The sequence below is a fragment of the Notolepis coatsorum genome (genome assembly GCF_963971535.1).
Source record: "Notolepis coatsorum genome assembly, chromosome: 14".
Taxonomy (NCBI): domain Eukaryota; kingdom Metazoa; phylum Chordata; class Actinopteri; order Aulopiformes; family Paralepididae; genus Notolepis; species Notolepis coatsorum.
Window position 1 is genome coordinate 37,680,745 of NC_140178.1, and position 27,305 is coordinate 37,708,049.

A 27,305-nucleotide genomic window follows, 5' to 3' on the forward strand; every position below is an offset into this window, starting at 1 on the left:
AGTCAAGTTCAAGTTGTTTTATTTAGCTATTACATTACAGTGAAATGCTTGGTTCTTTCACTGCCCAGCCCAGTCCAACCTAGACCAACCCAACTCAGTCCAACCTAAACCAGCCCAACCCAGTCAATTGAGCATGTTAAGGCTTGCAGTGTGAATGGAGTTTTACATAAGACACGAGTAACATGGAGTGGAACCACATTTTATTTCAGACAAGTTGGAACTCGTGAAGTTGGACCTCAGGGCAGATGAAGAGAAATACCACAGGACGTGGCAAATCACACCATCCTCAAATGACAAACTAAATATCAGTCTCACAACATAGTACACCAAATGTAGCTTTAAAAGATTACAGTGGCGTCATTTTGTCACAAATGTATGGCCGCAGGCCTTTCAATCGTTTTTGAACAATAGAAATGTACTCGACTAAGGCAAGATCAAACATAACTCTCAAATGAACTCTGAAAACACTATTAGTTTACCGGTATGTGGGTACTAGTGATATCCAACTACTGATCCCTCAGCTCCTGTGTTAAGTAAGGAGAGCTGGGACACAGGAGTGATGAGTACCGAGGTAACATGGAAGTAAACCCTTCAGCACAGTGACATATCAAATATGTGAAGTCCCTTTGACAATCAGCTTTGTAAAAGAAAAATACATGTGTGAGTCCACCACTTGGTAGCACTGTGGTATTATACAAGAGATGAAACACAAAAGGCCAAATTTATAAAAATAAACGGTTATTTTGCAAGACTTTTTGTGCTTACAGCCAAATCCAAGCCAGGCTTATAGTTAATAGATTTATAATAAATCTATTTCAAAGTTTGAGAAATTTATGTTGATTTGATTAAATCTTCTGTCAACTAAAGAAATGTTCTATCACTACCCAAAGTATAAATAGTTGTGGATAGAATATTTTAATATTTTTTAATTATCATATATAATCTTAGCCTCACAAGCAAGAAATCTTGACCAATGTATTTTTATAAATGTGGCCCAATTAATCTATGATATGATCAGAAACTGGAGGAATTTACACTAGAATAAATGAGTTAATATTCATAGTGACACTATAACCGCTGACATTTGACAACTGTCAATAAAAAGGTTAGAACAAAGTTGACAACATAATTGACAACCTTCAATAATAAGGTTTGAACAGAGCACAACAAAAAGGCAAAGACCTCAAATATAAAAGGATTTTTCAAACCGACATTTCAAACCAACACGAAAAGTCAAGTATTGCCCTTCATCCTATGTTACACCCTTTCCCTTTTTCCACACTTCACATGTTAGAACTAGAATAAAGACAATGGCCTCCATCAGACAATTAGACCTTCAGAATACAGAACATACTGTATAGCAGACCTACAACCCATGCGTATGTAACCGGTATCGTATTGCTCTGCGTTGTGTTTCAAATTCCGATTCGACCCCTGTTAAGGGATTGCCCTGAGTGGGAGTTGAACCCCGGTCTCCCGCACCAGGGCCGACATCACAAACCGCTGCGCCAAGAAAGGATATCCCCCTAAGCGCTCAGTTTGGATGCCTGGGAGTGAGTTTACTTGCAGTACCGCTTAACATCCACAGCCACCGAACTACTTGTACCACGTGACTGTGGATAGACTGCGGTACCTCCGTTACACGCACATTACGCTACATTCCTTCCACTAGGTACGTTTTGCACTTAAGTTGTGATGTGTCAACAGTAGGGCTGCAACAAGTAATCGATTATAAAAAATTGTTGGCGACAATCTTTTTTAAAGAATAATCGACTAGTTGGGTCTGTTATGATGCACCTCCATGGCCTGTTGTCGAAGCCATTTGATGTATAGCAAAGCCTGTTAGTTTGTTAAAAAATTATTATTATTTAAACCGTTCAGCTCCTCAAACCGAAGACTTAAACAGTTTTTTTTTTTTTTTTTCATCTGCTTTTTTCTCCCATTTTCATCCCAATTTCATATTGTCCAATTCTACCCTCCCCTGTCTCGAACGCTGTTAGGCCATGCCTCCCACAAGTCGGCTGCAATGTGGACGAAGCCTTACATCACGTGTCCCCTCCGGTACTCGAGGAAGCAGCCGTTGCATCTTTTCACCTGCACAGCGCGCTCTCTCAGCGGCGGGGGTCTGCGTGTGAGGGACACACCGCCCCCGTCGCTTCCCGATTCTGCTGCGCAGGCGCACCAACCGACCTGTAGGAGTCGCTGTCCACAACGTCCGATCCCCACCCATCAGCTTTCCCACCCCTAACACTGCCAATTGTGTTAGTATGAACGACCAGCCGAGCTGGGCTCGAACCCAGCGTCTCCTGCATTGGTGGCGAGCGCCTTGCCCACTACACCACCTAGCCGCCCCAAACAGGTTATTTTTTATAAACTATTTTTGCACTTAAAAAAAAAAAAATTCCAAGTAAATGTCCACGTTGTTTGGAAGAGCATTGCACAAGATTCATCCAATTTATCAAAGTAACAATCGACAGATTAATCGATTATCAAAATAGTTGTTTGCTGCAACCCTAGTCAACAGGAACCCAAAATAACAACCGTAACATAACGACAGCATCTGACAAAACCCAGAGGCGTTCACAGAACTCTGCAGCTTTAATAAAATGACCAATAAAAAGGAGTAGTAGAAACACTCTGCTGGCTCTGAAGGATCGGACCACTGGCACTTTCTGAACTTCCCAAAACAGACGACACATCCTCCCCATGTGACACTGTTATTGTCCAATACCGAGTGCCCGGCGAGATCAGGCTCGTCCTCCGCTCACTTCGTGCCGGTGAGGTAGAGCAGTATGGCGTTGGCCACTTCCAGCGTCTCGTCCTTCACCAGCACCATGTCGTAAGAATTCAGGTAAGACTGTTTCCTCTCGTCCACCTGAGAGAAACCAAACGAGGCAAAAGAGACAGTAAGACATAACTGTGAATCTCTCAAACTCAACGTTGACACTGTTTGACGTTGAACAATGCCACTGACCCTTAGCTGCCAGAATTGTACCCCTCCTGTTGACTTGTTGTTCACAATTTGTAAGTCACTTTGGATAAAAGCATCAGCTAAATGACTAAATGCAAGTAGAGAGTGTATTCTTAAAAAGGGATTACATTGCAGGAAAAGCATTCTCTGCAATGTATAAACTATCATGTTCAACCACCCCTGATACCAATACCCAAACTAAAGTCCAATGGGAGCGAGACATGGGTATACCCATATCTGAAACACAATGGGAAGCAGCACTTAGGAATAGTACTAAAATATCAAAATGTGTTAAATATAAAATTATACAATTAAAGATACTACACAGGGCCTATATAACACCCTGTACACGGAATAAAATGAATCACACCCTACCCAAATTGTGCTGGCATGGGTGTGGAGTAGAGGGTATGCTCACGCACTTGCTGTGGCACTGCCCGCTTGTTAGGACATTTTGGTTGGACATTGCTGAGGACCTGTCAGTTACTCTCCAAATTGACATTAATCATTGCCCTATAACATGTATATTGGGTGTAAAAATGGACACTGCTTAAGCAAAGATTGTAAATAATATTGTAGCACTGGCTTTTCTAGCATGCAAACGAATTATTTTAATGAACTGGAAAGAAAGCAAACCGAACTGCTTCAGTTTGGAGAACTCGCGCAAGGACTTCATGGACTTGTTATCAATGGAACAGGCTGCTCTCTCTTCAAGAGAGTGATGGGCCCGATGGACTTCAAGGTCCCCTGAACTTTATTAGATCACTATCTGGAATATGTTTGTGTACTGAACCTTTGTAACACTCTGCAACCCCCTCACCCCCTTGTTGTTATTATTATTTTTGTCTTAGTTTGTCTTGTATGTATTGTCTTGCTTGTGAAAAATAAAAACTTTAAATATAAAAAAAAAAAAAATGTATTACATTCAGAATTTTGGCCCCATTTCCGAACATACCAATGATGGTAATGATCGGTAGAATCCTTTTTCATCACAGTCCATGCTGTTCTTCTTACTGGACACCCGCAACCCCAGTGAGGTAGCCACACACCTAATGCAGTCAGTGATGCTCTGGTCTGCCGGATAAACGCTGAAACCTACTTGTGCTGAGAAAGGATTCTACCAATCGACGGCATCATTGGTAAGTAGGAAATAGGGCTTAGTGGACCAACATTCTTAACTTACCCTTTAAGCAATACCGCATTATGGCAATACCGCATTATGTAACTCGTTAAGTACTAGTTAAAGGGTCATTTTAAACCTGGACCCTGTTTTTCCATCATTTGGGGTCCAAATGTCTAATAGGAACAACATTTCTTCTTAACTGATCCAGCATTGAGCAAGATCACTTCAGCCAGCAGCCACGAAACGGGCTGCAATATAATAATCCTCAGGGATCGGTTGGAACAGAACACAGAATACCAGAGGGGTTCATGAACGGTTTGGATAATAGATGTAATGTAGGCATCAAGCATGCGTGGCGGCTAGCATTAGCTGTCCCACCAACTTGTTGGCTTGCTAGAGTTAGTCACCAGCATTAGGCATCCAATGTAATAAAAAAAAAAGTCAACCAACGAACTAGATTCCTGTACCGGATCTCCTCTCTGGTAAACAAGAATACCCTGAAGACTCTGGCAGGAGCACTCATTCATTCAAGGGTACTACGACTATGCTTGCAGCCTTGCACCCCATGGTACCAAAAGCACCTCAAAGCCGCTAAAAACAAGATTACAAACATCACAAAACAAACTGGTCAGACTACTGCTTGACCTTACTCCTAGAACCCACCTCACCCCTGCCCACTTTGACAACCTAGGATGGCTTAGAGTAGACGACAGAGTACAGCTACTTGCAATGGGCCTGGTCTACAAGATACACTACACGACTAAGGTACCTATGTACATGTCAAAATACTTCCCAAAGGTCAGTGAATACCACGACCACAACACCAGAGGGAGCTCAACAAATCATGTTAAACCCAGATTCGGCTCAAACAAGGGACTAAACACGTTTCACAATTATGCCACATCAATGTGGAACGCCCTACCCAAAGCTGTAAAGGAATGTGAATCACTACCCACTTTCAAAACCACTCTCAAAGAGCACCTACGGGAGACTGCAATTCGAAACTGGCCCCTGTAAATGTACAGTAAATGTCCTAACCCAATAATACACAAGACTCTCTTCTTGGGACAAAGTAAGGTTGTCGATATCCCAAAGTACAGTTTTGCTTGTACAGTTTCCCTATTGAGCTGCACTGTATTGTACCCATTCTGCAATCTGTTAATAAAGTTTTCAATCAATCAATCAGCTACCAGGTATAACCTGTTATTGTGCACTCTGAAGCTCGGAGATTCAATGTGACGGATCGCCCCGTCCATACCACTATGCCATATACAAATTTTAGTAGTGTATGTATGTGTGTGTGCGATGGCTGTCCCTTCCTGGCTGCCTGTATGCTTTCCCCAACGCAGTTGTGTTTCCGCGTCTCTGATTGGCCCGCGCGTTTCTGGTCATGTGACATGTGCGCCAATCGTGGGACCGCAAGTTTCTACACTGGTTAAGCTTAGGCGCTCTTTTGAAGTTGGTTAAGGTTAGAGTTTGTCTTAGAGCATGGCGATAGAACGCCTGCCCTTCTTTCGACGGTTAAGCTTAGGCACTCTTTCGAAGTTGGTTAAGGTTAGAGTTTGTCTTAGAGCATGGCGATAGAACGCCAGGTAGTTTGCAGGCTGTTAGACCCGGAAATAGGCGCAGAACTTGCTGTCCCACGATTGGCGCACATGTCACATGACCTGGCCAATCAGAGCGCAAAACGGGAACGTGGAAACACAACTGCGTTGGGGAAAGCATACACGCTTCCTGGCTTCCTCTTCCCTCACACCTTACCTCTTGTCTCGGCTCACCTTTCGTCTTCCTCACCTCCTCCACCCAACCAGCCTTTGTTATTCACCCCTCCCCACAGCCCCAGCTTAAGAGCACGCTCGCAGAACTGAGAAGGGACTTGACTTCTCGTGGCCAGAGAGACAAGGCCTCCTTCCAACTCCTAACCTGAATTTGTATTTGACTATCAACGCTTTAACAATAAATTAGTATCAACCATAAAGATCTGACAATGCGCATTATTGACCTCTGCGGGTCCACCGCAGTAGACGTCGTCCAACCCTAGTGTGTGTGCGTGTGTACCTTGTCATTGAGGAAGCCTATCTTGAGGATGTTGGTCATGTCATGGACCCCGTCGGCCATGGTCAGATCACCCAGGGAGTCTCCCAGAAGCAGCACGTTGGGCCGCGTCCGCAGCTCCTGGAAATGACCCGTGTTGAGCAGGGCGCCTTCCCTCTTGTTGTAGATGTGGATCAGCTCTCCTTTGAAAGCCTTCAACACGCCCTGAACAGATGAGTCGACAGTGGGTTAACTCTAGCGGTGCGAGGGAAAAACAGTGACACGCTGTAGTATCGCGATACACTGTCCCGCGATATAGCGAGGATGCACGATGGCACACTACTGCTTTTTAATGTAAGACCAAATAATGATGTTCTGTACAATGATGTTCTTGAAAAGGAAAAAGAAAAAAAAAGGCTGAGTAAACCTGGGTGTGAGAAGGTCTGAAAGGCCTTGAATTGGACCTAGCTTTTTACTCATAAGCGACATTTAATTTGCCTTGGGGATATTTATTTCAACATGATCATCTGGAGTTTCCCTGGCTGGAGGTGTGTGAATCACGACGTGTAAAGTTAGCTGCGCTGCCACTCACGGTCTCATCAAAGTCCATGTAGTTGGATAAGACTTTGACGTTGGGGTGGAAGACCCCGGCCTGGCGAATCACCTCCTCGAGGACGTCTCCTATCCCGGCGGAGAAGATCAGAAGGGGGACGTCGTGCTCCTGCAGGTGGTCGAAGAACAGCTGGTAGCCCTCACTGTGCAAACCAACCAAGTCATTCATGGAGTTAAGGCTTCTGGTTAACATGACAATCATAACATTAGCAAGTAGGGAAAGATGCACTGATACTGTTTCACTGACTCTTAACACCAGCCAACAGTAATCATCTCACTACCCATACACATCATATCTACCAGCCAACAGTAATCATCTCACTACTCATACACATCATATCTACCAGCCAACTGTAATCATCTCACTACTCATACACATCATATCTACCAGCCAACAGTAATCATCTCACTACCCATACACATCATATCTACCAGCCAACAGTAATCATCTCACTACCCATACACATCATATCTACCAGCCAACTGTAATCATCTCACTACCCATACACATCATATCTACCAGCCAACAGTGATCATCTCACTACTCATACACATCATATCTACCAGCCAACAGTAATCATCTCACTACCCATACACATCATATCTACCAGCCAACTGTAATCATCTCACTACCCATACACATCATATCTACCAGCGCCAGCCAACAGTGATCATCTCACTACTCATACACATCATATCTACCAGCCAACTGTAATCATCTCACTACTCATACACATCATATCTACCAGCCAACTGTAATCATCTCACTACTCATACACATCATATCTACCAGCCAACTGTAATCATCTCACTACTCATACACATCATATCTACCAGCCAACTGTAATCATCTCACTACCCATACAAATCATATCTACCAGCCAACTGTAATCATCTCACTACCCATACACATCATATCTACCAGCCAACTGTAATCATCTCACTACCCAGTACCCATACACATCATATCTGTGCAATAATAATCTCTCTTTATTCATATTGACATTTTTATATCATATTGATGTCTTTACTTTGTATATCCGTCAATGCACTGTTCTATACTGACCTGCACTTTTAATTACTTTTAGCAATGCCACGTGTATTGTGAGGAACAAATGGGTACTGTGTGAAATAATGATGTGTGTAGTATGGAGTGAGTGATATGTGTAGTATGGGGTGAATGATATGTGTAATATGGAATGAATTATATGTGTAGTATGGGGTGAATGATATGTGTAGTATGGAGTGAATGTTATGTGTAGTATGGAGTGAATCATATGTGTAGTATTGAGTAAATATGTGTAATATGGAGTGAATGATATGTGTAGTATGAAGTGAATGATATGTGTAGTATTGAGACAATGATATGTGTAGTATTGAGACAATATGTGTAGTATTGAGTCAATGATATGTGTAGCATGGAGGGATGAATATGTATTGTAGTTGTCCTGTCTATTTTGTTTTTAACTGCATTGATCAGGAGTAGCACTCCTAATTTAATTGATTTCATTGTATTAGTACAATGACAATAAAGCTTTCTATCTATGAATCCTAAACATTGAGTATTTGCCGACACAATGATCCAATTGAGCTATCTCAAGCCTCACCCTCTCGGTCCAAGAAAAGAAGCTTGGATTCGTTATAGGTCATTCATTACCAAATACTATGGGTTTTAGTTAGCAGCCAGTGGAAATAATAAACGTTTGTGTGTTCTAACCGCAGCATGGCGTCAGACTCCTGCACCACCGTAGCCAGCAGGTCCTTCCTGATCCTCTGTTGCACCAACAGCGCGTGAGCTTTGGTCCACCTAGGAAAGACGCAATGCAAGAGTTGCAGACAAGAGTCGCATTGGTCATACTCATACAAAGGTGACTGGTAAAACGGGGGATTTTGAACCTAGCTTCAACCGTGGCTGTCGGAACGAATTTCAATATTCAGATTCTTGGACTTTCTTTTGTGTGTCAATTTATTTTTCATTTTACAGACAAACATACAGACAAAAACAACACTTGTGAAAAAGAAAATAAACCAAAACAAGGCAACAGGGGCATCCACCAATCTATTTCACAAGGGTGGGCCTCACTAACTCCTGCCATCTTTCCTCAAACCACTCCCTCTGTCGCCTCAATGCACATGTCAGCCTTTCCATCACATAGATCTCATGGATTACTTCCATCCATTCTCCCTCCATCGGCACCATTATGTACCCTGATAATGACCCATATACATATATATATATATATATATATATATATATATATATATATATATATATATATATATCCAGGCTCTTCATCAGCTCAGGGGAAGATTGTTCCCGTTGCGTCAAATATATCAATATATCGTCCACGAATAAGGATGTTTTCTGCTTCCCCCCCCCCCCCGGCCACGTCCACCCCTTTTATGTTATTATCCTGTCTAATCCACTGGCTTAGAGGTGTGGATTTACTGGGCAACCCTGTCGACAGCCCCTTTCTAATATGAATGATTTTGATAGGTTGATTAAGGATGGGTTCCAGAAATCCCTGGTAACAGGAGCCGTCTTTGTTGATTTGTCTGCCACGTATGACACTGAACCATCGCTTCCTCCTAAAAAAGATCTTGGGAGTAGACAAAAGACCCGGCACGTACAGACCTCATTGGAGCCCTGCTGAAGGATAGGTGCTTCTTTGTCATCTTCAATAACAAGCAACGCCGCTGGCGACGACAATGAAATGGCCTACCTCAAGGTAGTGTGCTGGCCTCACTACTGTATAACATCTACACCAATGACCAGCCAATGGACCAGAACACTGAGCGTTTAATCTACGATGACAACCTGCGTGACATCTCAAGAGAACACATTTTAAGCAGTAGAAGCAAACCTCACCTCACACCCTAGATGAGGTGCTCCTCTACTACGAGCGCAACCACCTGCACTGCCAACCCTACGAAGACCCAAGTCTGCTCTTCTCCATCTCAGGAACCGTGAAGCCAACCGACCTCCTAACATCAAATGGTCTGGAACACCACTTGAGCACCGTACCCACCCTGTCTAGCTTAGAGTAACCCTGGACCGCACTCTCTCCTTTAACCTCTTAACATGCACCGTATACGACCCAGCGTTCCCGTGGGCGGAATGCACAAAGTCACGGCACTTTGCGAGCGTCTAACGGCTGCATTTTTCACATATAAATGACAGAATTAAAGATCCATTTGTTGCCGTTCGAACGCCACCTCACTCGACAAATTTTTATTTTACATACCAGTCAAAAGTTCTAAAAAACACTTTTTTTGGCTGCAATGCAAGCCAATAAGATGTCTGTTACAAAGCACAGCCCAATTCCTAATGATCGTTTGCTATTAGTACTATCCAGAGTAGCAAATATAACGCACAATGAACTTGTTGTGCCTTCTTTGATATGGTAATGATATGTACATTTTCATCATTAACTCATTCAGGGCCAAACCCGAGATAAGTCGGGTTAACTCGCCAGCGGTTGGGCGCCAGACCCAAGATTTCTCGGGTTTTGGTCGTTAATTCTTTTATTCAATATTTTCATTCATTATCCATCCAGGGAGCCTGGTGTTATCATTGGGAATGGGTCTGAGATTGCAAAAGTCCAATACCGCCGCCTGGTGGGTTGCGGCCGGTATTGCACATCCTTTGAAACTGTATTTGGGTGTGCGTCGATTATATAGGTCCGGGCGGACTTTTCCTAGTCGGGCATTACGAGCGGTTATATAACGCATGGATTGATATGAATCAAACACTCCCGATTCATGTTCTTTGGTGGATTATGATGGCGACACGATCGACATCAATACTTGGAATGGCGATCAGATAATTGGAATATTCTTTTTGGGGTACATCCTAGTCAAGGTAAGGGCTATATCGTATCAATCTTGCGTTGATCCAATAATTCCTTCCCGATCCGATACCTAAGCTTTGGGTATCGGCCGATACCGATCCGATACCAGTGCATACATATATATTTTTTTAAATGTATATAAATTATAACCTTTTTTTTCAGCTACTGTTTTATATATACTGTTTTTTAGTAATAACTATAAAGTAATGGTATTTATTCAACAACAGGTGATTGTATAGATTAGTATTAGTATCATTAATTGACAACTATCTCAATGAGTTCACCCACGGAATGGTTGTTGGGACATTGATTCCGCACGGACGTTATATGTTGTTGCACTCCAGAAGGCTCCGGTAACTTCAGTTAGTAGTAGAGGCTCCGTTATGATTTTTGCACAATAAATATTCAACATTGTCTTTTGAGACTCCGCCTCAGACTCTTATCATTTGGCACTAAAAGCTAAATATTGTCACCGACATGTCATTAATTGTGTGCGAGAGGTCGATCAGTGACCACGTTAGCGTGAGCTAGGTTAGCATGAGCTAACGTTAGATGGAAACAAGAAGAAAGTATCTGCTGTTAAAATGACAAACAGCATTGACACTTTAATTCACGGTCGATTAAAAACATGTTTGTTTTATAATGCTCACTCAGCAGACTGCACGCGTTGTTGATAAATTACGTCATATGGTATCGGAGCACAGAATTAGAGGGTACTCGCCGATACAGATACCAGCATTTTAGGCAGTATCGGAGGCATTTCCGATACTGGTATCGGTATCGGAACAACTCTAAAACGGGAATGTATGGATGAATTTTTTTTTCTTTTTCTCATATTGAACGATAGATAGGTGATGTCAAATGGGCAATATTATTATATCCATAGCTATAATATATAATATAGTTTTAGCCCTGCAAACACCGCCACGTATTCCTATACTTTAAAGCGTTGGCCTTTCAACTACACAGTAAACAGCGCCCTCTGACGCTGAATGAGTTAATGTTGTAATTTCATGCAAATTTCCCTAATTCCAGTGCCTATTCATAGTAAATGGTATTCTTAGGGATAACGGATCTATCTCAAACTAGTTTGTCTGAGGGTGGCTGATTGGCGCAGTGGGCAAGGCGCTCGCCATTAACGCAGGAGACGCTGGGTTCGAGCCCAGCTCTCAGCGTTGCTACCCTAACACAATTGGCAAGTGTTAGAGGGTGGGAAAGCCGGTGGGTGGGGATTGGACGTTGTGGACAGCGACTCCTACAGGTCGGTTTGGTGACGCCGGTGCGGCAGAAGCGGGAAGTAGCGGGGGCAGCGTGAGCCTCCCATGCGTTACTCCTCGCCACTGAGAGTTCGAGCTGCTGCGGTGAAAAGATGCGACAGGCTGCCTCCTCGTGTACCGGAGGGGACACGTGATGCAAGGCTTCTGTCCTCACTACAGCCGACCAGTGGGAGGCATAGTCTAGCAACGTTCAAGACAGGGGAGGGAAGAATTGGATAATACGAAATTGGGATGGGAGAAAAAGTGGATAAAAAAAAACTAGTTTGTCTGAGGGAAGCAACAGTTGTGATTAGAGGATAAAGAGGGGGGGGGGGGTTGAGATGGGTCAACTGACAGCCCTAGCTGCGACATGTCTGTTTTGAGACTCACCACTCCACCATTAGAGGCAGCTTCTCCTCTATTGACCGTGAAGAGTCGATCTCTATGGGGTAATACATGTTGAGCAGCGATTTCAGCTGAGGGAGAATGGAAAATACCTCAGAAAGCAGTAAATGTCTAGTATGCATCTAGAAAAGACAGTCATGTTAGCATCAGTGATGTGGTGGTGGGGATTCATTAGGTGACGTCATAAACAGGGGTTCAAAGGGTGACAACTCAGTTACATTTTAGGGGTGTTTTCTTTGTCGTTGCTCGTCTCTGAAACACTGATAAATAAACTGCCCCATGAAAAGACACTAGATGATTTTTTAAAGATATGAAAGTATGTAAATTATTAAGATTGAATCTACTGTTGTTCCATCTCTGCATGGATGCAGAGCTGTTTGAAGGAGCGTGAACACACACACCACAGTGACCAATCAAAGTCCCTGTGATATTTCTGATTAATAATGGTTCAGCCAGGTTGCAGTCATGTTAGCATCAGTGATGTGGTGGTGGGGATTCATTAGGTGACGTCATAAACAGGGGTTCAAAGGGTGACAACTCAGTTACATTTTAGGGGTGTTTTCTTTGTTGTTGCTCGTCTCTGAAACACTGATAAATAAACTGCCCCATGAAAAGACACTAGATGATTTTTTAAAGATATGAAAGTATGTAAGTTATTAAGATTGAATCTACTGTTGTTCCATCTCTGCATGGATGCAGAGCTGTTTGAAGGAGCGTGAACACACACACCACAGTGACCAATCAAAGTCCCTGTGATATTTCTGATTAATAATGGTTCAGCCAGGTTGCACTTGCTCAATGGATATGGTCTCAATGGTCTGCGTTCCCAACCCTTGAAAAATTAATGTTACAGATGATTATGAGGATATAAACTGAATTAACTGTTGAGGCGTATTCTATACTTGCAGCAGTGGAAAAGGTTAGTGTGAAACTTTGACAGGGAATACAGTTGTATAGCCTCTTCCTTGATTTCAACATTACCTTTTCTTTGCATTCCTCACTGATAAGCTTGCTGTTGTCCAGAATGTCTGCAACACACACACAACAAGTATGACTGGGTTATTTGAATCAATTCCATATGTAAATACATGTTTGCTCCAAATATGCTGACTATTGTACTTACTGTGACAGGTGGGACAGCGCTTCCCATTATAAGCAAATCTTGTTAGGGTCATGTCAAAATCTGAGATCACCTGAGAATAAACATAACAAACACGTGCACTGCAGATGAGGTCGACGCTGGACGGATACGCAGATGTACGGACACATACACTAGTCTAGTAGATAGAGGGGGGTATCATGCACCCCCCGGAAATATACTTCTAACCAGACTTTCTAGATTGGAAAAAAGGTGAAAAAAATGATAGGATATGTTAAAGGAAAACTCCAACATTTTGGGAAATTAGCTTATTTAACATCTTCCCTGGAGTTAGACAAGAAGATACATACCGTATTGTTATTTGCAATATTGGCTGAAATAGCGACATACATTTTTTGATGATGGCATCATTAATTTGCATATAAATGATACATGGAATACTCTACAGATTTTTAACATAGCCAATCATTTTCTACACATTTTTATTTTTTCCAATCTAGAAACACTGGTTAACAATATATTTCCAGGGGGTGCATGATAGAATCCGCTTTCCTACTCAACTAATTGGTAAAAATGTGATTATTTTGTATTGACGGCACAGATTTGCATAGGCTACTTACATAGAAACATGTGATCACTCTAGGGATAGTGTTAGTGATCTTTGACCCTCGAAACATATTTGTTCAGTTATCTATCTGCAATATTGGCTGAGATATATTAACACTTTGGTCGCCAGGCTTATATTCTTAATAAACCATCCCACGCCAGCTCCATTTGTCTATGGAGAAGTTCCCCTTCTTTGCAGGGCTATAACTTTTTAAATTGTATTGCTAAATTGACATTACTATGGCCCATTCAACATCAAGTATCTATTGTTCAGGGTGTAGCAACGTTATACTTTTTCATTCACATATTCATACTAAAATACGGTCAAAAGTATAAGTATGTTTTTATAGTTTTCTGCAGCTTTCTCCAGAACGTGATTTATAGCCCTAAATGCATTATATTGATGATTGTATACAGTTTGATAGCAATCGGCGCGAGATAAAAAAAAAATTCAAATGGACGTGCTTCTAGAAGTTACTACTTATCATCTGATGTTGACCGGATGGGGGGGGGGGGGGTCGTTTATAATTCCGTGGCCAACGTTAGATGATTCATCTAGTGTGGGTGATATGATCATTAGAGCAGTTTGTATCGAACACGTTAAAAAATAACGCTGAAACTAACCGTAGCTTCCTCGGGCCGTTGGGCGATGAGCGTGGAACAGAAATATTCATATTATGGGATGTAGAAATATGCGATCCATCTCCAGGTTGTATAATAGTATATACGTCCAAATCATGTTGTTTATCGAGTTATTGGTAACGGATTGCTATCCATTGTGTCTAGCTCGAGTCCTGGGACTATTAGCGAGTGATCGGACCGAATTGGAATGAGCACCAGCTTCCGTTTCCTGTTTGAGCGATCCGCCGATCGGCCACCAGATGGCGCTCTTGAACCGTTGGAGAGTTGAGATGGGATCAACAGTAGATCTCAAGTCTCCGGGGGAGAAATATGATTGCGATCACAGATTTTTGAAATATTGATATCAAAGACGTGGTACTGCGTCTTTGGCAGAATGAGCATGGCGGGGAATGACGTGGTAAGGCGTTTTTGGCGACCATAGTGTTAAACAGAATTTTTTGCTACATCTATACATTTATGACATACCAGATTTGCAAATACAGTGCTGTTTGTGATACAGAAGGAGTCAGGAAAAGGGAGTATATACATTCGACGTAGAAACTGTACATTGGAGGAGGTTGGGTGGGGGGGGTTGGGTACACTGGGATATTGACAACCATACTGGGTAATCTACATTGGAGGTGGTTGGGGGGGGGGGGCACACTGTACAAACAAACAAAATTGTACATTGGACTATTGACAAAACCATACTAGGTAAATGACTGTACATTGGAGGGGGTTGGGTTAGGATATTTACAGGGGCCAGTGTTGAATTGCAGTCTCCCGTAGGTGTCCCTTGAGAGAGGTTTTGAAAGTGGGTAGTGATCCACATTCGTTTACAGCTTTGGGTAGGGCGTTCCACATTGATGTGGCATAATTGCGAAACGTGTTTAGTCCCTTATTTGAGCCAAATCTGGGTTTAACATGATTTGTGGAGCTCCCTCTGGTGTTGTGATCGTGGTATTCACTGACCTTTGGGAAGTATTTTGACATGTACATGGGTACCTTGGTCGTGTAGTGTATCTTGTAGACCAGGCCCATTGCCAGTTGCTGTACTCTGTCGTCTACTCTAAGCCATCCTAGGTTGTCAAAGTGGGCAGGGGTGAGGTGGGTTCTAGGAGTAAGGTCAAGCAGTAGTCTGACCAGTTTGTTTTGAGATGTTTGTAATTTTGTTTTTAGCGCCTTTGAGGTGCTTTGGTACCATGAGGTGCAAGCATAGTCGTAGTACCCCTGAATGAGTGCTCCTGCCAGAGTCTTCAGGGTATTCTTGTTTACCAGAGGAGATCCGGTACAAGAATCAAGTTCGTTGGTTGACTTTTTTTATTACATTGGATGCCATTTTGTCACAGGAGAGATTAGCCTCTAGGATGGAACCCAGGTAGGTAATTTCATCTTTCCTTGTGACAATATTGTCACCCACTGTAACTGAGAAGCCGTCGGTCTTGCTGAGTTTGTTATTTGAACCGAAGAGAATGGACTCTGTTTTGCCCATGTGTAATGATAGTTTGTTATCAGCGAGCCATATGCAGATTCTGCCTAGTTCCGAGCTGAGGGTTTTTTCAACCTGTAACTTGTTCTTGTCAGAGACCAGCAGGGCTGAGTCGTCCGCAAACAGGAACAAGTTGCAGTCACAAGCTGACGACATGTCATTTGCGTAAATTAGGAACAGTAGCGGTCCTAGTATGCTTCCTTGTGGAACACCACAGCTCACTGTGAGGGGGGGGGATAGGGTACCGTTTACCTCCACCATCTGTTCCCTCCCCTATAATAATAATAATAATTTAGGACCTGCTCCGAGGTCACCATTTGGCACACATGCGAACCATGCATACAATGCGTATCTGCGATTAACCCATCCCGTCGTCCTTCCCCCCCAAGGGTAGCCGGGAGCAGACAGGCGCCACGTGAGCCGCGCCAGGGGACCAATCCAAGTGCTCCTGTCCGTCTTCGTCAAGGACGCCACAGCGTTAGCGATCTTGTTGTTGTGCATGTTTTTCCATTGGGTTTATCTTATCGGGGGGGGAAACCCTTGCGAGCACGGGGAGAACATGCAAACTCCACACAGAAAGGCCTGGGAGATACCCCACCTGGGTAACTGGCATCATGGAAACCTGGTCCCCAAGCGGGATTCGAACCCTGGACCTTCTTGCTGTGAGGCGACAGTGTTAACCACTACACCACCGTGCAGTAGGTGTAACTGCCCCCCGGCTTGGTCTTGAAATAAAGATGCGGTTATGTTTCGTACAGATGCTTTTATTTATTTTCTCTTTTTTCTCTTGCATTTCAGCTTAGCAGTACTGTAGCTTTTCTTTGGTACTTTGTACAGGTAGTGACGGTTGCCTCATTTGGTCCGTTTGCACCTCGTTTGCACCTCGTTTGCACCGTGAAAACGTATTCCGCTTTACCAAGGGTAGTTAATTTAACTGGAGTAAGGTCCTTCCATCATACAATTCGCTGCCTGCTCCGTCGTTATCTGAGTTACTTCCGCCTTGGTCACACAGAAAGCTGTGACCTTTATACTAAAGAAAGACGAGCTCTGCCCCCATGTGGACACTAAATGAAAGTGCACAAGTGGCTCCGAAATATTATTTTCTTAGATAGATAAATAGAGGGCTCAGTATTCTGAGCCTATACAGAGAAATTGATCATCTAGACCAACGCAAATCAAAGCTTACTGACAGTAAAGATGATAGGCATCTTTACCCTTGGCGGTCAGTTACACTCCCACCAAATCCTGCTATGACGGATAAGCACAAAAACAATTAATTTAGTCATACAGGATTTCCTTTTAGATTTCACATAGCATCAAAATAATATTTTTCAAGCATTTCTATACTAATTACTCTCGAGGAGGAGTACCAATTTCTGGATCGGTCGCTCGAGGACTGAAGGTCTGGTAGAGTGATCTTTTCGCTCCCCAGTCTGTATTTTTACTCGACGTACTAGACCGTCGCTCTCTGGAGTGGCTTCGACGACCCGACATAGTTGCCACTGGCTTCTTGGCAGGTTACTGTCCTTGAGGATGACTATGTCGTTCACCTTGAGGTTACGCCGTGGTACGTGCCACTTCTGGCGTGTAGAAATGTTCAGGAGGTATTCCTTCTTCCAGCGGCTCCAGAATTGTTCGATTAGGTACTGGACTCTGCGCCATCTCTTGGTTGCATACATGTCCTCTTTAACAAATCTCCCAGGGGGTGGAAGAGCGATTTTAGACTTCATCATGACGAGATGGTTTGGTGTTAAGGGTTCTAGCGCCATAGGATCGTTGATACCATCTACTGTCAGTGGTCGGCTGTTTACAATAGCTGTAGCTTCATAGAAGAGTGTTCTAAGAGAGGCGTCATCAAGTCTGCCTGGACACAGAGCGATAGTGGCGTTCAGCACATTTCTTACTGTCCTGATTTGACGTTCCCAGACACCACCTGCATGGCTGGCGGATGGAGCGTTGAAGACAAATTCACACCGTTTCTCTGCTAGAAAGATCTCCAGTAAACTGGCGTCACATTGTTTGAGTGCTTCTTTAAACTGGTTTCTAGCTCCCACAAAGTTAGTACCGTGGTCGCAATGAAGTTGCCGAACAGCTCCTCTGAGGCTGATGAAGCATCTCAAGGCATTAATGAATGAGTCTGTTGATAAGTCTTCAAGCATCTCGATGTGGACAGCTCGTGAAGCTAGGCAAGTTAGTATCAGGCCATACCTTTTGTATTCCTTTCGAGCCTTTTTAATCAGAAAGGGGCCGAAGCAGTCCATGCCACTGTATGAGAAAGGCGGTGAGTCTTCCACACGCTCTTTAGGGAGTTCAGCCATTTGCTGCTCTTGAGTAGGTCGTCGGAGTTTCCTGCATCGTACACAGTTGTGAATCAGCTTGGCTACTAATTTGCTCCCACCAATGACCCAGAATCCATTTGCTCTCAGTTCCATTTGGGTTTGACTTCGGCCTTGGTGACAAACTTGAGCGTGGTGATGAGCCGTAATTAGCTTGGTGATAGGGCTGTCTTTTGGCAAAATGATGGGATGTTTCATTTCTTGACTGAGGGATGAGCGTCTCAATCTTCCACCCACACAGAGAAGTTCTTGATGCAGAATTGGATCAAGGGAATGGAGAGCACTTGAACTTGGGAGAGCATCTCCTTCCTGGCATCTCTTAATTTCCTGAGAGAAGGCTTGCTGCTGGACAAGCTTGATCACTATTTTGGCAGCTCTTTCTCGTTCTTCGACTGTCACCAGTTCGGTGTTGTGTACTTTTCCCGATCCCAGCCTCTTGATTCTTGCGACTACTTTCAGGATCTTTGACCATGAAGAGATCTGATTTAGGCGACTTAGAATGTCTGTACAACTGTTAACTTTGGTTGTGAAAGCTTGGACAGCCTTAACCTCAGGATCGCCTACGAGTAAGTCTGCGAAGGGATTCAGTTTGGGATGTACTTCTTGCTCCCAGAGAAATGTAGGACCTGACATCCAGTTTGTTGAAGGAATGTGAGATGCCTGAAGGCCTCTGGAGGCATGATCTGCCGGGTTCTCTGCTGTTTCGATATAGTGGCATTTACTTGGGTCAGTGTTTTCTCTTATCAGTTGGACTCTGTTCGCGACGAACACATGGAACCTTCTTGCCTCATTATTGATGTAGCCCAGAACTACTTGTGAATCTGTCCAGAAGAATTCTTCATCGATCTTCATCTGCAGTTCTCTTTTCAGCAACACACTTAATTTGGTTGCGACCACTGCCGCTGAGAGCTCTAGTCGTGGGATGCTTGAGACCTTGGTGGGTGCTACTCTTGCTTTGGCCATCACAAGACTGGAGTGTACTGTATTTTTGTCATTTTTGTACCTGAGGTAGGAACAAGCGCCATACCCCATGCTGCTGGCATCGGCAAAGTGATGCAGTTCCGTCTTGATGATGTTGCCGAAGTCATGTGGGTGATAGCATCTAGGGATTGTGAATTCCTTTAAGTTATGTAGCCCGATCTTCCATTCCTCCCGCCGTGGCTTTAAGTCATCTGGCAGTGGATCGTCCCATCTTATGCCTCTGCGGCATAGTTCTTGGAGTATGCGTTTCCCGCTTAGGGTGAATGGGGCAACAAACCCGAGTGGGTCATAAAGAGAGGCGACGATGGAGAGGATTCCTCGACGGGTTGAAGGCTGGTCTTTCATGTTGACATTGAAGCTGAAGGTGTCGTTGTCTATAGACCACTGAAGGCCAAGTGCATGCTCAGTTAGGGTCGCTTCCAGCTTAAGTTCGAGAGGGTCAGTGATTGTTGCTCTTTCTGAGGGTTTCACACAGTTGAGGACGTCTTTGTGGTTAGAGTTGAATTTGTGGAGGCGCAGGCCTCCTCGTTTGCACAATTTTTGTGCCTCGATGATCAGTTTCTTGGCCTCTTCGACTGATGAAACGCTGGCTAACCCATCATCAACGTAGAAGTTCTTCTCAATGAAGGCTGAGGCTGCTGGGTAGTCTTCTCTATGTTGGTGTGCCATGTACCTTAGGCCAAAATTGGCACATCCAGGAGACGAAGCAGCTCCAAAGAGGTGAACTGCCATCCTGTATTCCTGTGGTTCCGTTTCCAAATCACCTTCCCTCCACCACAGGAACTTGAGGTATTTTCGAGAGTCAGGGTGGACGAAGAACTGGTGGAACATTCTTTCCACGTCGCAGATTATGGCCACGTCTTCCTTTCTGAAGCGGCATAGAACTCCTATTAGGGAGTTGATTAAGTCGGGACCGGTCAATAGACAGTCATTTAGGGAAACTGCACAGAATTTAGCTGAGCAGTCAAACACGACCCGTAGCCTGCCAGGCTTTTGAGGGTGGTAAATGCCGTGATGAGGAAGGTACCAAGCGGTCTCTCCATATGAAGTGGTATGGTCAAGTTCTGCGTCACCTTTCTCAATGATGTCTTTCATGAAAGCCTTATAGCGTTCGTGATACTCTTTATCCGTCTTTAGCTTCTTCTTTAGAGACTGGAGGCGGACTGTAGCTAGTCTCTTGTTGTTTGGTAGGGATGGTGGGCTGCTACCCTTGAAAGGTAGAGGCATCTCGTAGTGTCCATCTTCTTTCTGTCTGATGTTCTCGCTGAGGAATTGTATGAAGTGAACATCTTCTTGAGACACGTACTTGTCCTCGTAGTTCCTTTCAGAGAAGTCCGACTCAAGTACTTTAAGGACATCTGTTGTAGACGGGGCTGGTATTTCTTTTACTGACACTATGTACAAAGCTCTGGCTCCCTTGTCGGTCCAGATGAGGGTTAGATGAGCCTATTATGCTCCAGCCAAGCTCTGTCCTCTGTGCGAAAGGTTCGTTTTCACAGCCTGTGATGACTTCGAGTGGAGCTAGCGCTGAGGGACAATCACATCCTATTAACATACCCACTTCACAGTCTAGAAGTGTTGGCAACTTGTTTACGAGATGCTTGAGGTGAGGCCACTGTAGCGCTGTTTTACCAGTAGGAATGTAGGATTTGTCTACTGGGATGAAGCTACGAGTGTAGGCTTGTGGCACTCTGATGTTGTTTGCAGAATGGAGTCCTCTGATTTGTAGGCCGCTGACACTCTTGCTGGTTATAACTGTATTTACAGCAGTCATTGTACTGAGTCTCAGCTTCACAGGTTGACTTTCCACACTTAACTCCTTAAGCAGGTCCTCTAAGATAAACATTGTATCACTCTGTGTGTCGAGTAGTGCGTAAGTGAGCACCGTTATCTGTGGCTCTTGAACTGAAGACACAAGGACTGGGACAATGCTTGAGGTCGCAGAAGCACATCGGGTTGTAGTGTGAGACACGACTCTGCGGACTTCTTGGCCCCGGTAGTTTGCAGTAGATGTGCCACTCTGGGTTGTCTCTGGTGCTTGTGACCTCTCTTCGTGCAGACACGTTGGATGACGACGGTTGCAGGTGTTGCAGGTATGTCGCCGTTTACAGTCCTTGCTGGAGTGTCCCTTCTTTAGACATCCAAAGCAGAGGTGATTTTGGTAGATGTACGTTCTCTTATCCTCTATAGACCTTGATGCGAAGTTAGTGCATGTAGCAATGCCATGATTCTCATTCTTGCAGATTGGGCAAGGTGGTCTGGCTCTATAGGGTGAATACTGTGTCTCCACGATGTTGCTCTTTATGTGAGTGCTTGTATTCAACGCTCTGGCTCTCTTGGAAAACCTCTCGTCTGAGGCTCTGGAGTTCAACAGTAGTGGGGTAGCGATGGGGTTACAAGCTATTCGTGCCTCTTTGTTCAGAAACTTTGAAAAGTGTGCAAGACTTGGATAGCTTCCAGATTTATCTAGCTCTTCTACGATGATCCTGCTCCATCTTCGCACAATCCACTCAGGTAGTTTCTTGAGCAGTTTGTGGTTCTCTTCACAGTCGTTCAAGATGTCCAGCCCTCGGACATGTGGAATTGCCTCTGTGCATCCCTGTAGGAAGTCTGCAAACTCTCGGAGCGCCAGAGGATCGTTTGTGTTTATCTTAGGCCATCTCATTAGCTTGTCTCTGAACGCCCTTTGTATAATGAAGGGGTTTCCATACCTCTCTTCCAACACTCTCCAGGCACCTTTATATGCTTCCTCGGAGTCTCTGTAAAAGAATCCTTCCACAGACTTACGAGCTTCTCCAGTAAGGTACATTTTCAGATAAAACATCTTATCACTTGTTGGGAGAGGCTTTCGATGTATCAGGGTCATGAAGGTCATCTTCCAATCAACACATTTCATAGGGTCACCGTTGAATATTGTTGGTTCTGGTGTAGGTAGGCGATTCATGCTTAATGCACTTGTGATTGCTTCGGCTAGACTGAAGGCCTCTTGGTTTGCCGTCGCGCTGGGAGATGCTTGACGTTGGAATGCTGTAGGATGTAGCGGAGCACTATATTCAGGATTTTGGTAAGCAGCATTTATTTCATGGTCAGTGACTTCTTCTTCTTCGTTGTCTAGATCACTTCCCGAACTGTATGCCCTCACTCGGGCTGCTGCTACCTGGACTTCCTTCTCCGCTTGTAGCTGCTGTAACTTCATCCTCTCCTCCTCCAGCTTACGTCGACTCTGTACCTTCAACTTCTCCATTTCCATCAGCATGGCTGCCTCTTCCCCCTCTAGTTGGAGGAGACTGGTTTGCTGAGCCTGGATCACTTGCATGGCCTTTACCTCTTCCACTTTAGCCGCGAGTTCAGCTTCCCTCCGCCTGTTTGATGCCTTGGAACGTTGAGAGTGAATTGTTTCAGTATTTGTGTGACCATATACAGATCTGTACTCTTCTTTGTTCAGAGCTATTCTCACCCTCTCCTTCTCAAGTCTTTCATTAAAATCTTCCTCTTTTGTTTCCAGCTGCTTACACACAAGTGGCTCTTGGGTGTCTGTCGTCAGCTGAATACAGGCGTCCATTTTATTTGCGATCTCAGGAGTCGTGGCATGGTTACGTAAAATGGACTCATAAACTTCTTACTAAGTCACAACTTGCTTGAATGTCTTGTTTTAGTCTTTCAAGTTCTTCTGCTGGACAGAAGGTTCTTAGCTTCCCTCTTGCTTCCTTGGCTATCTTCTTCCACTTCTGATAAGCTTTGTTAAAAGCTCTCATTCCTCTTATCCTCCACTTCACGGTTTTCTTTTCCTTTCTCGGTTAGAGTTCTTTGGCGAGCACCCGTTCTGTTCTGTTCCAACTCCAAGAGGTTGCCAGCTTCGTCTTCTTGGGCCGACATTGTGCTTGATCACATACACTCAAAATATCAAATAACTAGATGGTATTTAAGAGTTCCACTTGCTGGGATGGATATCATACAGCATAATATTCATTAAATATACAGGAGTTGCCACACGTCCGTGGTATTGCTGGGATGAATACCAGACAGCATGAGGGTAATTAGATATACAGAAGTTGCCACACATCCGTGGTATTGCTGGGATGGATACCAGACAGCATAGGGTTAATTAGATATACAGGAGTTGCCACACATCCGTGGTATTGCTGGGATGGATACCAGACAGCATAGGGTTAATTAGATATACAGGAGTTGCCACACGTCCGTGGGTTTGCTGGGATGGATACCAGACAGCATGAGGGTAATTAGTAGGTTCATTCTTCCTTCTCTTCATGCATGTATTTTCTTTAGTGTAGGGTCTTCAACATACATGTGTTCTCTTCGGAGTAAGATCTTCAACATACATGTATTTTCTTCAGAGTGAGGTCTTCATTGTACATGCATTTTCTTCAGAGGATGGTCTTCATTGTACATGCATTTTCTTCAGAGCGAGGTCGTCAACATACATGCATTTTCTTTGGAGTATGGTCTTCATTGTACATTTATCCACTTCAGAATAAAGTCTTCATAATACATCCATCCTCTTCAGAGTAAGGGTTTTTACTCACTGTTTATCATCTTCAGAGTATGGGTTTTACTCACTGTTGCTCATCTTCAGAGTATGGGTTTTACTCACTGTTTATCATCTTCAGAGTATGGGTAAGTCTTCGCTCACCACTGGTCGGTAAGTTTTCACTCACCACTGGTCGGTAAGTTTTCACTGTAACTGCCCCCCGGCTTGGTCTTGAAATAAAGATGCGGTTATGTTTCGTACAGATGCTTTTATTTATTTTCTCTTTTTTCTCTTGCATTTCAGCTTAGCAGTACTGTAGCTTTTCTTTGGTACTTTGTACAGGTAGTGACGGTTGCCTCATTTGGTCCGTTTGCACCTCGTTTGCACCTCGTTTGCACCGTGAAAACTTATTCCGCTTTACCAAGGGTAGTTAATTTAACTGGAGTAAGCTGCCTGCTCCGTCGTTATCTGAGTTACTTCCGCCTTGGTCACACAGAAAGCTGTGACCTTTATACTAAAGAAAGACGAGCTCTGCCCCCATGTGGACACTAAATGAAAGTGCACAAGTGGCTCCGAAATATTATTTTCTTAGATAGATAAATAGAGGGCTCAGTATTCTGAGCCTATACAGAGAAATTGATCATCTAGACCAACGCAAATCAAAGCTTACTGACAGTAAAGATGATAGGCCCACTGCCCCTGCCCACTTTGACAACCTAGGATGGCTTAGAGTAGACGACAGAGTACAGCAACTTGCAATGGGCCTGGTCTACAAGATACACTACGCGACCAAGGTACCCATGTACATGTCAAAATACTTCCCAAAGGTCAGTGAATACCACGATCACAACACCAGAGGGAGCTCCACAAATCATGTAAAACCCAGATTCGGCTCAAACAAGGGACTAAACACGTTTCGCAATTATGCCACATCAATGTGGAACGCCCTGCCTAAAGCTGTAAAGGAATGTGAATCACTACCCACCTTCAAAAACACTCTCAAAAAACACCTACGTGAGACTGCAATTCGAAACTGGCCCCTACAAATGTCCTAACCTAGTTGTACAGTAAATGACCAAGTAAGGCTTTGTCAACATTCCAATGTACAGTGTAAAATGTGTGTGTGTCCCCTACCCAACCCCCCCCCCCCCACCTCCAATGTACAGCCCTCACCCAACCCACCCCACCCCACCAACCTCCTCCAATGTACAGTTTCTACGCCAAATGTATATACACTCCTTTTCTGGACACTTTTGTATCACAAACAGTACTGTATTTGCAAATCTGATATGTCATAAATGTATAGATGTAGCAGTACTGTCTATCTGTATGTCATGTATGTTATGATGAATTGAAAATGGGGGACCCTGGTGGAAACAAGACGAAAGTCTTTCTCTGGTCTGCATCCCCTTAACAATTGTATGTATTGAGATGTACTGTACTGTACCCATTCTGCAATCTGTTAATAAACTTTTCAATCAATCAATCAAACCCTTGGCGGTCAGTTACAGTAGGATTGCATCCAGCTCACTGATAGACTATCAAAACCAATTGCTTTTAGCTTGTCAATCAGAATGGAGTGATTGACCGTGTCAAAAGCCTTTTGTAGGTCCAGCATGACCATGCCGCAGTATTTGCCTGCGTCCACGTCTTGTTTGATGTGGTCATTCAAATAGAGAAGGCATGGCACACTCTGACAATTTGTTAACATAGCCTATCATTTTTTTCTCATTTTTTTTCAATCTAGAAAGTCTGGTTAGATTTCCGGGGGGTGCATGATACCCCCCTCTAGACTTACGCAAAATATCAAAAGAGATAGTGTACCTGTATGGTGCTAGAGCCAGCTTTCTGCATAGCTTGCAGGATCTCCTCTACCCTCCGAGGGTCCCTCATGCACACTGACGGATTTGATAACTCAGGAATCTTAACAGAGAGAAGAGAAAAGGTACAGTGTTGTGGCAGAAAGAGGGAAACATAGTGGTTGCACAGATAGATGTCACGGTTGCTATGCTGTGCAGAAGAGCCTCGGCGTAACGTAAACGTTTGCAAACACCAGAGAGACCAGACACCCAACGTTAGCCGAGTTACACCCATTTGTCACTGTCGTCGGCGACACTAAGTAGCTCGGATCAAATTAAATTGACATAAAACATGACCGCATTCTTGAGGATGAAATCAAGTGGATTATTGTATTGTGCTGTGCGTTTTATTTCCACCCAGAATAGACACCGCAGTGTCAAGAACTTTGTGTACCGAGGTTAGCCTGCTAAAGCTAACTACGTAACGTTACGCTGCATCCTTTTGGTGTCCCTGGATTCATTCAAACTTATTTAGTACACTTACCATCATTTCCTATAGATTTGGTTCGGTTCGGTATGAATCAAATTGTACAGCCAGATGTACCATCAACTGTAAGAGTAGGTAGCTTTGAGACTAACGTCACTCAATGTTAGCTACAGTGTAGTTAGTAGGAGCTCATGAATTCACTCCTACTTGTATAACTGTTGAGACCGCGTGATTTTTTCCCCGTAGCATATGTTTGCGGAGACGCTCTCTGATTGGCCACTGGCGTTTCTGGTCATGTGACATGTGCGCCAATCGTGTGACGCCTTTTTCTGCGCCTATTTCCGACTCGCTCTCTGATTGGTCACTGACGCGTTTGCCCAATCCGTGACGAGCGGTGTCTTTGCCAATTTCCACGTCAAACAGCCTGCAAACTACCTGGCGTTCTATCGCCATGCTCTAAGACAAACTCTAACCTTAACCAACTTCGAAGAGTGCCTAAGCTTAACCAGTGTAGAAACAGGCGTCGGCCAATCAGAGAGCGTCTCCGAGAAATGCGGCTGGGTTTGGTATTCACGCGCCTGCAAAAAACTACCTACGCGTTGAGACCAGATGGACAGTGCATGAATGAATGAATGATGAATGAATGAATGAAAACTTTATTTAACAGATTGCAGAATGGGTACAATACAGTACGGCTCAATACACACAATTGTTAAGGGGATGCAGACCAGAGAAAGACGTTTGTCTTGCTTACATCAGGGTCCCCCGTTTTCAATTCATATTGACATTTATGACATATACTCAACATACAGCCTGGTGTGACAATAACAACCTGGCGCTCAATATAAAGAAAACAAGAGAGATTATAGTGGATTTTAGAAGATCAAGGCCTGACCACTCCCCTCTGCTCATCAACAACGAGGTAGTGGAGAGGGTCACTGAGTTCAAGTTCCTGGGTCTCAGTGTGAGTGACCTACGGTGTGTCTGTGTGGTTCTCCAGCTGCACAAAGGCAGAGCAAGAGACTCTACAGAGGGTGGTGAAGGCGGCAGGCAGGATCGTTGGGACTCCTCTACCAAACATCACCTCCGTCTTCACCTCCCGCTGCCTCCACCGCTCCAAATGTATCATCAAGGACCAGTCGCACC

General features: G+C 44.0%; 1 protein-coding gene across 2 annotated transcripts; it reads right to left on the minus strand.

Moving 5' to 3' along the window:
* Window positions 1-2,258: 2,258 nt before the first annotated feature.
* On the minus strand, window positions 2,259-26,360 carry LOC311241099 (cytosolic 5'-nucleotidase 3A-like). 2 transcript variants are annotated; one of them, XM_084329797.1, is made up of 9 exons: window positions 26,217-26,360; window positions 25,698-25,796; window positions 13,376-13,445; window positions 13,234-13,280; window positions 12,238-12,323; window positions 8,458-8,547; window positions 6,721-6,883; window positions 6,153-6,353; window positions 2,259-2,875 (listed from the first exon to the last, which is right to left on the minus strand). In XM_084329797.1, the coding sequence occupies exons 1-9, from the start codon at window positions 26,220-26,222 to the stop codon at window positions 2,765-2,767; spliced, it is 873 nt and encodes a 290-aa protein (XP_084185923.1). In that variant the 5' UTR covers window positions 26,223-26,360; the 3' UTR covers window positions 2,259-2,764. The 2 variants fall into 2 exon arrangements, with proteins under 2 accessions (XP_084185923.1, XP_084185924.1); XM_084329798.1 differs by lacking the exon at window positions 26,217-26,360 and having other exon boundaries at window positions 13,376-13,473; window positions 25,698-25,788.
* Between the last annotated feature and the right edge of the window lie 945 nt (window positions 26,361-27,305).

Bases quoted from the DNA above. Each gene is read 5' to 3' on its own strand.
- LOC311241099 (XM_084329797.1), bottom strand. The intron at 13,446-25,697 runs GTACACTATCTC...GTTTATTCTCAG, and splicing joins CTGGCTCTAGCACCATACAG to GTGATCTCAGATTTTGACAT. The intron at 6,354-6,720 runs GTGAGTGGCAGC...TCATCTGTTCAG, and splicing joins ACATGGACTTTGATGAGACC to GGCGTGTTGAAGGCTTTCAA.